Source organism: Acartia tonsa, chromosome 5 (genome assembly GCF_053477335.1).
Source record: "Acartia tonsa isolate MP-2025a chromosome 5, ASM5347733v1, whole genome shotgun sequence".
NCBI classification, from domain to species: domain Eukaryota; kingdom Metazoa; phylum Arthropoda; class Copepoda; order Calanoida; family Acartiidae; genus Acartia; species Acartia tonsa.
This window is the reverse complement of record NC_137264.1, coordinates 52,432,292-52,446,976: the sequence shown is the minus strand read 5'-3', so window position 1 is coordinate 52,446,976 and position 14,685 is coordinate 52,432,292. Positions and strand designations below refer to the sequence as shown.

The 14,685-nt window shown below is 33.2% G+C and overlaps 2 protein-coding genes across 2 annotated transcripts; one reads left to right on the top strand and one right to left on the bottom strand.

Annotated features, from left to right (window-relative positions):
- Nucleotides 1–2,742: 2,742 nt before the first annotated feature.
- Nucleotides 2,743–6,949, bottom strand: LOC145319818 (uncharacterized). Its single transcript, XM_080162176.1, has 6 exons — nucleotides 6,891–6,949; nucleotides 6,367–6,445; nucleotides 6,019–6,177; nucleotides 4,291–4,341; nucleotides 3,686–3,763; nucleotides 2,743–3,344 (listed from the first exon to the last, which is right to left on the bottom strand). The coding sequence occupies exons 1-6, from the start codon at nucleotides 6,921–6,923 to the stop codon at nucleotides 2,893–2,895; spliced, it is 852 nt and encodes a 283-aa protein (XP_080018302.1). The 5' UTR covers nucleotides 6,924–6,949; the 3' UTR covers nucleotides 2,743–2,892.
- A 1,167-nt stretch (nucleotides 6,950–8,116) lies between these two features.
- Nucleotides 8,117–14,319, top strand: LOC145319817 (uncharacterized). The gene is made up of 7 exons (XM_080162175.1): nucleotides 8,117–8,229; nucleotides 8,693–8,768; nucleotides 10,841–10,996; nucleotides 11,563–11,610; nucleotides 11,693–11,749; nucleotides 12,395–12,494; nucleotides 13,892–14,319. The coding sequence occupies exons 1-7, from the start codon at nucleotides 8,125–8,127 to the stop codon at nucleotides 14,217–14,219; spliced, it is 870 nt and encodes a 289-aa protein (XP_080018301.1). The 5' UTR covers nucleotides 8,117–8,124; the 3' UTR covers nucleotides 14,220–14,319.
- Nucleotides 14,320–14,685: the final 366 nt, after the last annotated feature.

Here is a 14,685-nt window from a genome sequence, read left to right as displayed (position 1 = left end):
AAAGGTCGTGCAATCAAAGGGTTGGTTGTCTGTTGGATGTTAGAGTATCGCATCACAAGCCACAGTGCAAATGAAGGTGCTTTGACTTTTGTGTCAGAACCTAAATTGGGACATAGTGCATTTCATTACCCTAGGTTAGGTAACTTCATTTCACTTTTCAATAAAATCTAAAATGCAGCGGTTTTTCAGAAAATTAAATTTGAAAATTTCAAGTTCAATTTTCACCCACTAGGAGTTACCGCATAATCATGACAAGAAAAGCAAAGATTATTTATTTAAAATTTTGAACAACTTTGCTTTTATAAAGTTCTTCATAAAACCACTCCTGAAGTGAGTTAATTAATGGCCATTTTTATCAATTGCTTTACTAAAGTCATGGAAATTCAGCCTTGAATAAATCATATATAGAGAGGTTTTATGACTGACTTTATAAAAGCAAAGTTGTTCAAAATTTTAAATAAATAATCTTTACTTTTCTTATCATGATTATGCGGTAAATCCTAGTGGGCGAAAATTGAACTTGAAATTTTTAAATCTAATTTTCTCAAAAACCGCTGCATTTTAGATTTTATTGAAAAGTGAAATGAAGTTACCTAACCTAGGGTAATGAAATGCACTATGTCCCAATTTAGGTTCTGACACTAAAGTCAAAGCGCCTTCGAAGGCATTGTGAAGCAGATTGTTAATGCTATGGATTCTCTAGATGATGACTTCAAAATCGAAGGAGAATCCGTCCTTACAAGGTAAGGTTAGGTACCATTATTGTGGATAAAAATTTAGGATAATAAATCTAAACCTTCCAGTTTAAATATTATTTGTAGTGAAGCTACTCTAAATCTCAAACGATCTGTCTGTCCATCAATCTAACTATAAGGCTACGGAAAATATGATTTTCCTAGCTCATATATAAGATATAAAGCTGAAAAGTTAAATTAGTTATTTCTTTCATCGTATTATAAACCGCTTTCCGCGCGCGGATATAGAATGTACAATTATAAGATTAAAACCAGTTATTTAAGCCCCGAGGTGTCTGTCTGTAAATCAGGTACTGAAAGTTCTTAAGATAAAATCTTAGGGTTTTACTATACATCTTAATTTGTCAGTCTGTTTATTATCTCTTGGTATTTTGCATAATAGTTTTCGGATCAACTGCAGTTCACGGTAACATATTGCTGGTAACGAATATTTCCAAAAATCTATGAATTTTAAAGGCCTGCTAGCTGCCAAACGGCTGAACGTACAATATTTTACCGTGAACTGCAGTAGATCCTAGTTTTCTATATCTTTGCGATGCTTACTTATTGATGTAATCATCCTTGTTAATATCTATTTCAATTTTTTAAGTTAAACCTTTTTCAAGTGGGCTATTTAATATTTTAATATATTTTATATGGATCAACTGCAGTTCATGGTAAAATATTCCTGGTAACGAATATTTCCAAAATAATGAAATTATCATCTCACAGTGCAGAGAAATGCGCGAAAAAGACCTATTTTACGCGTATTTTCTTCAGTTAAGCTTTCCCTGTGCATCATTGGATCTTGTCTAATCCAGATTATTTGTAGGCCTTCTTATGCCGCTTAAAACAGTGTGCGGGCATTATCTGTACGTTCAGCCGTTTGGCAGCTAGCAGCCTTTAAAACTAATCGGTTTTTGGCAATATTCGTTACCAGCAATATTTTACCGTGAACTGCAGTAGATCCCAAAGTTATATAATCAGCTTATAACACATCAAATCACAGACATTTGTGTATTGTATTTGGTAACATTTCGGCTTGCTGTCTGGACCGCATAATATTAGAGACGTTAGAAATTCTTTGTCAGACGTGTGACATCAATATTAAGAGGAGGAATGCCTTGATCCCTGAACAATAGCTGAATAGACAAAACGTATCACCATGCATAGTTAGGCTTTCTAGACAAAGACACCTCACATCAAATCAAGAATTATTTTATTGTTCAGAGGAAAGTAATGATAACAATTTAGATATTTAGTAGTACAAAATATCATTAGACATAATTATTTTGTCAAACTTTAACAGTTAGGGAGTTGAATCTATTTTTATAGAATCAGAAATATGATCTATGACTACGGTTTTGACCCTCTAAAAAACTTAATCTACCATTCCACTTTCCCCTCTCTTTGTGATGATATCATCATCGCCGATATGATTTTTGTAATCTACCATTCCAATTTTGCCTCTATTGGTGAAGATATCATCAATGCCGATACGATTTGTGAAATGTACCATTCCACTTTCAAGATAGGCGACATAATGGAAATCATACATACTATTTATAAATTATGTTAATCGAAGGAATGTATAAAATACTATTTATAATTTTTAAAAATTTTATGTACAATAAAAATAATAACTAAAATATATCATTACTACTATGTCGATTTAAATAAGGAAATCCATGTTTATAAATACGCTGATATGTAAACATAAATGTACCATTCCAGTTTCGCCTCTATTGAAAGTGGAATGGTCCATTTCAAAAAGCGTATCGGCGTTGGTGATATCATCACCAAGAGAGGGGAAAGTGAAATTGTAGATTACGTTTTTTAGAGGGTTAAAACCGTAATCATAGATTATATTTCTGCTTCTAAAAAAATGGATTCAACTCCCTAACTGTTTAACATTCATTTCAGAATGTGGGGAGGGGGGGGGGCAGCATTAACAACAAACAAATCTCCTACTATATTTCTGAGGTACCAAAGTAAGAATTCAACAATATTAAAAGGTTTTAATTTTTATTGTCGTATCAAGCCATAAATAGAAAATAATTTTATAATTATTTTATCAAATATGAAAATAAACATTGCAAATCAAGGAGTACTAATACATTTTTGGGGGTTTTTGTTATTAGAGCCACCGATTAAAAATCTACTCTACAATTTGTGTGCAGTATCGGTATGGGCAACGTTGTGTGTCATAAAGGAAGTATACAAAGTAATCGCCACAGTTTGTAACCTTGGCTTTGGTCTGATAAGAACAAATTGTAACTTCATCATCATCATTAACCTCATCAAAACAAACAGGAATATGAAATGAATCACCAGCAGCTTCGGGAAGTGAAGCATTGGACCATCCAGTTCCAGAAGCTGCACAATTATTACCACCAGGAGAGGTTTGGGCTAGAATAGCTTCATTTCCATAATCTTCGAATCTGTACCATGATGTTCCTTGGAAATCCCACGATATTTGTTCATACGATTCATAGGTTATACCATTTTTATAGTAATGACTAAAATGATCACAAAAATGTGGTCTAACATGTAAAATACTGATATCTCTTTCAAAATTTAAAGTTTTGTAATCCTCACACTCTTTTCTTCCTAAAATAAAATATTTTATGTTTTTTTTTTACAATTGGTAACATGTCACTGAAATTAATCTTTCATTCCCATTTAGAAGTTGGTACTTAACGCAACCAGGGGTTGGGGGGAAATACCCCCTCAAAATAAAAAATCTCTAACAAAAAAATTTTACCCCCCCTTAAAAAAAATTTACCTAGCCCAAAATATAAAGCTTCGACGCCCCTGGGCTATGTCCTTAGAGGCCTGTAGGGGCACTTAAGGACGGGGGGGGGCAATTAGCAAGAACCTTTGGTACACATAAACAGACTGACGCAGATCCTGTTAGGTTTACATAAAATTTTATAATAAAAAAATATTACCATAGGGAAATACAGTTGAACTTGTTGTTGTTCCAGAACAAGTACTTTCTGTTGTAGTTGTTGAAGGAGTGGAGGCACCTAAATTAAGTAGCGGGACAAAGTGTCGAAAAAATCAGCCTTGTTACGTCTTAAAAATGAGTGAATATCCATCTCTTATCTTTCCCACTTCTCCTCTTGTCTCCCACATTTTTATGACGTCACATGGCTTATCTTTAAGACACTTTGTCCATCTTTAATGTTATTGTTTATATATTTTACTGTTTGAAATAAGGAAATGATTTGAAGTGAATGTTTTTTTTTTATTTACAAAATATTCCTGAATAAAACATAAGTATATTTCAGACCTACTACACAATGTATGGTCAAGAAATGGACAAAAAAAACTAAAAAGGAATTAACTTTCTGACAACTAAGCAGTATCTTTTAATGTCGAAGACCAAACTGCATAACTTTTGTGTCAATTTTGATTCCTGATGAGGAAGATGAGAGGAGAAGTGGGAAAGAAAACCCCTAAAAAAGAGATGGAGAATATGACGTCAAAAATGGTGCAAAAGTTATGCAGTTTGGTCTTTTAATTTAGAACATTTGACTAATAATATTCCTACCTGTAGTACAGTGATCATGAACACCAAATGATGTCTTTTTATCCTTTTTTTCTAGATAAAAGAAATATTAATTAACATTTAAATATAAGTATTTTAAATTCAACTAGCGGCTACGCCCCCTAAAGGCCTCTAGTGGCACTTAAAATATTTTTTTATATTTTAAATATTTCTTTTTTGCGTTGGTGTACTTTTTGCGTTGAACTCTCTACGTAAAATCGAGAGAAAATTTTTTTTTGTGATTTCTATTAGGAAGGTGGTGGTACCCTCCCCCAAAATAGTTATAATACTTCCCGGTATCTATGAAAAGCTACCCTGTTGAGGAAAACCCGATCGGTTCAGCGGTTAGCGAGATCCTTCAGTACTAACAAACAGACAGTCAAATACACATCCTGTTACTATATTACATGGATTGTAGAAATATCAACAATAGAGATGATTTAGAGACAATACTCTCTAAATCATCCAATAGGAGAACAATTGAGGTACATTACAGACATGTAATTGGTCAAAATTGTTTACAGATTTTGGAAGGATTTATCATATTTTTTTCATTTTGTGGGTAAATTAATTCGCATAAAAATTAACTTCCCAGTATAGTGTGAAGCACATGACAAAACCTATAATAAGTTAGCTACAGGGTGGGGCACATAAATCCGGACTTTTTTTAAACGGCCATAGCGTCAAGACTACTTGACCGATCAGGACGTTTGACCCCACTATAAAAAGCTTAGGTAATGGCCTTTTTACCCATAAAAATCTTTGGACGATGTAGGACGTGTACTCCAAGCTGACCGTGCATATGTTCAACTAGGCAAATTCGGACTGCGCCCGTTGCTCATGAAACTTGCTAAAGGTACTGTTAGATACATAAGTTAGGTACTAGAAATTACTTATGCTCTCTATCCAAGTTAGCTTGGCCGTATTACTTTGGAATATTGACACATAGCAGATTGTGAGATGTCAAAAACGTCAAAATCTTGAAAATTTCACGATTCTCCTCTTCAGGGGCCCATATGGAACCTTGATTCTCGTTTTAGACTGTAGGTTGCGTTGACAACCCTAGCTAAATCTTCATGCCATTTCCAAAAATGTAAAGAACGTCGTTCTAGCTCAACTGTGGCCCAAATAAGAGCCGCCGTGTCGAAGGGTAGCTTGAAAGATGGTAATTTGGATCCTGCGATTACTCACCTCCCTAAGGAAATGTGGCCTCCCAGCAGCCCGATCTTAATTAATGAACTTTTGGGCCTGGGGCTACTTTGAAGCATGCACCAATAGAGGTGCTCATACCACAAAGAGCTCCCTCATTGCCACTATCAAGGAGATCTTCGCCAGCTTGACCTGGGCCTGCCGGCGGTTTAGAAGGCGGGTAGAGGCGGCGATTGATCCTGGCGGCCATTTCTTTGAATAATCTAATAGTCATACACCTATCCTGCCTCCCAGTTTTTAAAATTCCATAAAATCTTTAAAATTGACGATTTTATGTTCATTTGTTTAAAAATTAGAAAAAGTCCGGATTTATGTGTCCCACCCTGTATATGAATAGTTGAATTCCTGAGGATAAGGTTAGCTTTCTAGAATTTAAATATCCTCAAAAAATTTCGTCGCTTGTATAACTTGAATGCAAAAATTAAACAAAGGTGTTTGTCTGCAATCATTTTTAAGTTTGACGAATTTTGAAGTCAGATGGACCATCTACATATATATTAATTAGATCAAAAAAATCTGTACCTTTAAAGATGGTTAGTTGACATGTATTGGAAACGACACTGTGTTCCCAGATGATGCATTCTTGCAAACTTTTACAGCTGGCTTCACATTCTTCAGAGGAATTATCGCTCATCTTCAGCTTTTTCATTACAGGTATTTTTTTGTCATACGTCAAGGGTCCTTAACAAAAATTAATAATATCCAGAACACAAAAAAGAATATATAAAGAGTTTACTGTCGAGACTTCTTGAAATTTTAAACTTGCGATGTGTATGGGCAATATTCTTTCAAAATGTAAAATCCATTTACCTTAATTTTGAAAAAATTATTTCTTTTCAAAGGGATTTCTAATTTAAAGATAAAACATACCTTCCGATAATGCCATTTTTAACAAAAATAACAAAAGGCACCACTTCAAGTTTACTGAAATCCAATTTTGATAACTCATCTGTAATAATTAATTAGAATCAAATACTTTTTCCTTCACTAGCAGCTTTGCCCCAAGAGGCATTTGGAATTCTCCCTCCTATATAGAATCGTTCGTTCGTGATTTTAAAAAAAATGGATAAAAAATTTGGGGTGGGGGGGTGGGTGGGTGGGTTGGTGTTTCACTGTGGCTTCTCCCCAAATGTGCAGTAGGGGTTTCCCCAACCAGCATATTTGTTACACAAAAGAAAAAATTGAGGGGGAATTTTTTTGGGGGGGAGAGGGAGCATCTAACCCCCAAGAAAATAGCCTAAAACCACCACATGGCCAGTAGGTATATTCCCTGAAGAGTAGAGCCCAATAGGGTCAGTGGATACCGAGATGTTAAGCTTTAGAAAACAGACAGACATCATTCTACTTTGTATTATAGAAAATGAAAACAAATTTTTCTGCTAAAAAGACATTACCTTGCTGTATGTAGAAGAACCAGCAAACTGCATCGTTTTTATCACACTTAGCAATATGAATACAAGTGTATTAAACTCAGGGAGGAAGGGGACATTGGGATGTTTATTACACTAGTCCCTAAAGTTATATGGTTAAGTTTTCTTATTTGTTGGCTTAACAACTTTTGGTACTCTTATTGAACTTTGATTGGTTTGTTTATTAACTTAAGTGCCCAAACGTTTTAACCACTATTTATAATCTACAGAATTTTTTAATTTTGTTTATCATCTTTGGCGGTGTACATTAATTTATCAGTCATTGTCATATCCCTTTAGAACCCTGATTAAACTTATGGATGAGGGAATAAGTCAATGGAGTTAAATTATTTCTACCATTTTTTTAATTATAACAAGGACGACAACATCCATAAAAGCAAAGCACTGAAACGGTAGGACAAACGGAGTTGCTTCGCTTATAACATTATACTTAGCATACCTAAAATTAACGAAAAAGCTATCCGTCTGTGACGGACGTACGGACCTAATTATAAAAAAGCTTCCCTTTTAAAAATCATTTTTCTATCCTAAGAGCATGTTTCTTCAGGAAGGAGGGGGGGCCGTGGAGTGGAATTAATCGTCTACATTATATAACATTCCATGCAACCCTGGTGAAACTGAAAGTACAGAATTTATAATAATATATGTATTTATATTTTTCACCTCTTTTGGCCCCAAATATTGAGTTGTTATTACCTACTGTATTGATAGAAATAAATTATGATTACACAATTTCAAAGTAATCCTCTAAAGGAGAGTTTGGATATTTGTTTTATTTTACCAAAAGATATCACTAAAAATCTAAACAATATAGCTTTTCTGGTTCAGGTAATTTAATTTGGAGGAGGATATTTCAACTATTCTCAGAGAAATTACAAATGGAACAAATGCCTAACCAGCCCCCCCCCCCCACCCCCAAAAAAAAAAAAGTATAATAAAGTATTAAACAGAAAGTAAGACTTGAATTTAATAATAAAAAAAGGTTTAAACTATAAACATGTTTTTAGGCTGGTATTCAAAGATATAATTACTTTTCTATTAAAAATCATAAGAGTAGGAGATATTTGTATAATATATGCGTCTTAAAAGGCCTCACAGACAGACACACTTCCAAATATTTTAACTGAGGACAAATTTTATAAGAGTACAAACATACATCATTATATAAATTTATTTTTTAATTGTTTTCAAAGTAATTATGCGAATTCAAACACTTGTTGGCATATCATATTTGCTGCAGTTGATATTAGTATACAATAATATTTGCAGATTGAAGGTTGCATCAAATATTCTGAGGTTGGAGGTAACCTAATTATTTAAAAATGTTTCATAATATTGATTTTACTTCACATTTTTAAAAATAAGATTTAAAACTTGTAATAAAAGATTTGGGTTTCATCGTATTTTCACTGTAGCTTTTGAAAGGTTTTTTTAAGTTAGATTAGGTTAAGAAAATGTTGATGATTGCCCTACAGAGTTAGAAAATATGCCCCGCAGGGCTAAGCCTCACGAAGGGGCTAGAAATAGGAGAGCTACTGTGAAAATACGACGAAACCCACAACGTGCCTCTAATGGAAAATACTTATTTTAATTCACAAAACATACATCTTTGGTCTTGAGAACATTGCTGAGATCAACAATGAAGAAATATATACCCTAGTTTTAATACTGACCATCATTTGTACACTTAAAATGTTTAATTTTATAGAAATATTTATTTGTTTGCTGTAGAAAAATATGGAATTTTTGTGTTCTTTTTTGTATAGATGTATATGTTGAAGTTTATAGCATTTTTTGTGTGCTTAATGATATTCTTTGAAACTTTATGTACTTCCTCTAAAGGTAATACTCTTTAGCCTAGTTCACAAAAGACATAGGTCGACCTCTGGAAATTTTAGGTTGACCTAAAGATGCTTTAGGTTTACTGATTTTATAAAGGTACTTGTTAAGGTTAACCAATAGGAAAAATGGTCAATTCTATTCTATTCAACATCTATTCTTGAAAATTAACTCCTAATTGGTTTGGCAATTGGTAAGATCTTACAGGATGGATGGATGAATTAGATAAGTAACAATCAAATTTGAATTACAGATTAATGTAAAGGGCAGTATTGATAAGTAAAGTGTCTGAAGATAAATTTATGGTATGTACCCAGCAAAATATTTCGCCATGGAATGTTGTTGTTGTTGTTGTAGCCATGATTCTCTAAAGTTAGGACTCAGATGCACACGGAGACTGGAAGTGAGAATCCTTTGGCCAATCTTAGATTGGTAAGCTTCGCGCACAGCTGATTGTATTCTATGGTACATTACAAGCTGACCCGCAATTCTCGTGGATGCTACTCAATTATTACATCACCCTGGCCTAGAGTTTTGGCAGGTGTTCCATATTAAGCCACCCTAATTAATGGCACTCTCATACGAGGAGCATGGATGAGGGAAAGCATGGTTAGAGCTGCTTGATTTGTAGAATCCTAACTTCCTAATCTCCCCCCTTACAACCCTAGGGCATCTTAGGGAAGGTTGCGTGATCATAATCTCACAAATTGCAACATTATTTGTCGACCAAGTGCAAAGTCTATGTGGGGACTTGAACTCGGTTTCTCCCAACCACAGCGTAGTGCGCTAACCACTACACTATGGGACACCCTTCGCCATGGAATCGCCATCCAGCTCGTGCAATATATGTACCAAGTCTCATGCTACTTCCAATGCCCTTCGCCATGAATTACCACCTAATTTTTTGGCGATAAATGTTGGAAAATTGTCCTTTCAAGCAATAGGTATCATGCGAGTTTGCCATCGATATCGTAGCAGAGTATGGGGTTAAGTTGCACAATAGTAGCATAAGTTAAAAGAGAGTGAGAGAGAGAGGAGAGAGAGAGGAGAGAGAGAGGAGAGAGAGAGGATAAAAATAGAAGAAGTGAGAAAAAAATCTGAGAGTCTTTTATACTTTATAAAGAACCGAATAGAGAGCAGCATTACTTTATGCTACTCTGCTACAATATCGATGGCGAACCCGCATGCTACCTTTTCTTGAAAGGCTGATTTTCCAACGTTTATCCCCAACAATATCGAACAACGTAGCATGCTACCTTTTTTTTAAAGAGTTTCGCTGGGTAATGCATGATTAAAAATCATGAGGTAATGATAATAAATACATTTTTGATGATTCTGTTTATACTAAACCATGATCCATCTCTGTTGTTCTAAAATTGTCTCATTTGTATAATTTAATCTCTCTCTTATTTAAAGCAAAGCTTTTCTATAATTAGGGTCGGTCCGTCCATACGTCCATCCGTAGCTGATAGCTTTTTCCATTAATTTAGGCATGTCAGAAACTTTCAAACTTTGCATGGTGATTCCTTTAGTAGTTAGGTACGATTTAGAAAGCAACTCTATAATCATTATCAGAATGTCCGTACGTCCATTTTAAACATGTTGATTTTTTAACTTTTTTAACAACAAATTTTTATGTGATTTAATTATCCGATTGATCTGATTTTTGGTATATTGATTCCTGGGACAACAAAGTATAATTTTATAAACAAAGCAACTCTATAATCATTACCAGAATGTCCATACGTCAATTTTAAACAAGTTGATTTTTATACTTTTTTGACAACAAATTTTTATGTGATCTAATAATCCGATTGATCTGATTTTTGGTATACTAATTCCTGGGACAACAAAGTACAATATTATAAGCGAAGCAACTCTATAATCAAGTCCCAAAAATGTAAGTATGTCCATAAACATTATCCTGTATCAAGAATTTTTTCAAAAAATTACTTACAGTTTTGCTTATATTCTGATTATTCTGTTCTGACACTATACAAGTGTTAACGTCCGTTTGTCCTACCATTTCAGTGCTTCCCTTTTATGGATGTTGTCATCCTTGTTTTTTATCTTAGTTTATAAGAATTCCAAACCTGTTTTGAAGAAAAAGCTACAATCTAAGAAATACAATTCAAATGATAAGTGTGAGAATACTTGTGATGGTAATGAAAAGTGCCTCATCTGGGAATACAACAGAAAGTCTAAAAAATGCTTTAACACTGTTTTTGATGGTAATTTTAGTAATAAATTAATCCTTATACTAAAGTAACAGGATGTTTGTCTGTCTGTCTGTGTGTCTGTACCGAAGGATCTCGCTAACTGCTGAACCGATCGGGTTCTCCTTAACAGGGTTGATTCTCATATGTCCTGGGAAGATTTTTAACTATTTTGGGGGAGGGTACTACCACCCTCCCAAAAGAAATGACAAAAAAATTGAAAATTTTCTTAAAATCTGGGAGACTTCAACGTAACATTAAGAGGTATCCGTAACATAAAGAATTATTGTAGACTTTAACAAACAAAAACATTTAAAGTGCCACTAGAGGCCTCTAGGGGCGTAGCCGCTAGTAAAAGATAAATAGCAATTTACTACATTTACTATATGCCCATTTCACAAAAAAATTTTAAGGGTTGACCGATTTTTTCTGTATGTCAACCTAAACAAGTACAACCCACAAATACCTTTATAAAATCGGTCAACCTAAAGCTTCCATAGGTCAACCTAAAATTTTTAGAGGTTGACCTTTGTCTTTTGTGAACTGGGCCTTATTTAAAATACACAGAGGTATGATTTTAGTAAGAAAGAAGAGGAGAACATCTTTTGGAACAAACTATTGCACAGAGGGTAATGTTTTTCATAAATTCGTAATAAATTTTCATAAAATATGACATTTGAATTGATGATTTAATGAAACAATTAATTGCAGAGGTGATTACAACTACCAGCACCAATGCTCCAGCAAATTGTCCAACATTTCCTTATGGTAATCATATCGTATTCATAATATGTTTTACCATCAGTTATATCTTATCAAAATGATAAAAGTAGTTTTTAAACTAGACTTTCTGATGTAGTAGTAGCCTATTTTTGTAATATTTCAGTAAACTTTTAACACAGACTTTGGTTTAAACCAATCTTTAGGAAACAAAAAAAAATATATATAACAGCGTTACAGTTATATGCTTGTTCATTTGAAGATATAACAACCATTTTAACCTTCTATGTAACAATTCAATATTTGCACCAATTGTGGATTTTCTGTAGAAACCTATATTGCTTTTGTCAATTTACTTGTACACGACCAATGAATTAAAATGAATATAATCGAAGGGGAAGAAAGTCCTTCAATGACGTCATAAAAAAACGAGGAGAGGAGGAGTGAAAAAGAAGACCCCTAAAAATGACGTAACATGCTCATTTTTTGAGAGACTTTCTTCGTCTTCAATCTGGTTGGCATTTTTGTTGATAGTTAATGAATTGAATTTTGCACAAGCAAATTATCTCGTTCTCATAATGCCACACTGAAAATTAAATTCTGTGATGCCATAAAATTTCTTCCTAAAAAATTTTAAGGATTTATTAAGGCAAATACTGGTGAATGTCTTTATTTTAATTATTTTAAATCTAGGAAGAAATGAGTGTATGGAATACCAAATATTGGATAAAGAAGTCAGAGGCAGTGATGGACAGGGTATTACACCAACTTGTGATTCCTTGGTTTATACTGGGTAAGCTTGTTTTAAATACCATACTTGATTTTCTCTTTGTAATTCAAAAATTTATTATTAAACAAGAATGACATCAAAAATGCCTTATATTGATGGCAAAATTAATTGTCATGTTAAAATCCACAAACATATTGAAAATCTTACTAAAAACACCAAAGATATGTTTGAAAATAAAAGATAAATCTACTTTACCTTTGTCTAAACACAAAATCGCAAAGAAAAACAGAAATCTTGCAATGTTTTTTCCACAGAAAATTGACCAAAAATACCAACGATATGTTGATTCAGTTGTAATATATATATGTAAAGCCACTAAAAATTATAATGGTGTATAATGTATTTATAATGATGGGAATGTTGAAAGAAGTCTCAGTCGTCTTTCTTGAATTGGAACAAGAAATTCACATGTTCTCCTACTGTTTCTTACAGACAGACTAAAATGGGCATACAGACTGAAAGACCAGCAGTCTGATAGACAGAGGGACATTCTAAATTATAGAGTAGCTGTGCTACCAATAAAGCTTTCATTTGACAACAGGCTTTCTGAAATACTAAGGAAATTTATAGCTATAGGTTTCATTTTCATTTTTTTGCAGTAGAATTGCACGCAGACGAATTTTTGACTATTTGTTCATTATTAACATATCCAACTCCCCCCCCCCCCCCTTGACTAGGGTATACACCTCACTAAAAATTTTCAACATATTTTTAAATTTGATTTTGCAGATTTACTTTATGTATTTACTAGCGGCTTCGCCCCTAGCCTCTAGGGGCTTTGTTTCTGGAGGTTCAAGAGAGAATTTTAAAAATGTTGTTTACATTTTTTTAGATATTTTCTGTATTTTAAAACATTTTATAACCCTTTATAACATTTTATAACAATTTATAACATTTTATAACTCTTTATAACTTTTTGTAGTACCAGTTATGTAAAGAAAACAATTTTGTGTGAAACTTTTTTTTGTTGGAAAAACTTAGTTTTACATGTAATAGAGAAAACTGTTCTGAGTGCACAAACAGAGCTTAAAAATTGATTTCATAAAAAATCTATAGAGATTTTTTTAAGGGGGGGAGGGGGTGCAGGGTTGAATATAGGACAAAGATCAAAGTAGCATTCTATTAAAAGATATTATTTTAAATTGAGAAATTTCTGTTTTTGAAAAATAACATAATGACAAAGGCTACAAGTATTGCTTTTTTTCCTTTTTATGCTTTTTTCTTTTTAAACAAAAACATTACTTATTAATCTTCAATGATATTTTAAAATTTAAAATATGGTATGGTAATAAAATTATATGCAACAATGCTCTTTCTTTTTAGCTTTTTTTATTCTCTTTGCTTTCATATTTGATTTGATTAATTTTTACCATTAAGACTGCATCTAAATACACCTTTAGAGCTTGGAGAGATGATCAGTGGAAGGGCACAGGATGGTACAGGTTTCTACCTCCTGCAGGGACCATGTTGGCAATGACAATTCCCTCTCGGTATCATGTGTGTGGAGCTCATTATGGAGTATGGACCAATTCAACCATGCCAACTTCTCCTGGAGAAACAGCTGAAATATTCCTTTGTACTAGGAAAGCTTGGAAGTGTAATCTTATTTTTCCCTCCAAGGGAAATGTAACACACTGCGGCGAGTTTTTTGTGTACTATCTTCCAGATATGACATATACTGTTCATTGCCCAAGAAAATACTGTGCTGCAGATCACTATCTCAACTAGACAATGTTTTAATTCTTGCTATCAATGAATTATTAACAATAATAATAATTGTAATTCATATTTTCTATATACTTAGGAAATAAATATTATTATTCTATAATAATTTTTAGAATCTATTCATTGTATATACCAGGGATAAGGGATGGGAAACGTAGGAAAATATTATTTCAGGCCTATTTCAAGCCTAGGCCTAAAAGAACCAGTTATGGAATGACGCATTAGTTCATTATCAACGCTGAAATAGCTGTGTGTGTGTAGATAAAGTATAAAATAAAATCCAGGTAGCTAGTCTAAAGTAAAAATATATATATTTTTATATATGAACCAATATATTAATGGCTTTTGTTAAAATCACGTTATGATGTTTTTTTGTCTCCCAAATTTTTTTTTATCTTTTACTTTTGTAATTTGAATTTTCAGAAAGCTATCATTGGGTTTCCCTCAGACAGATTTTAGGATGTATTAT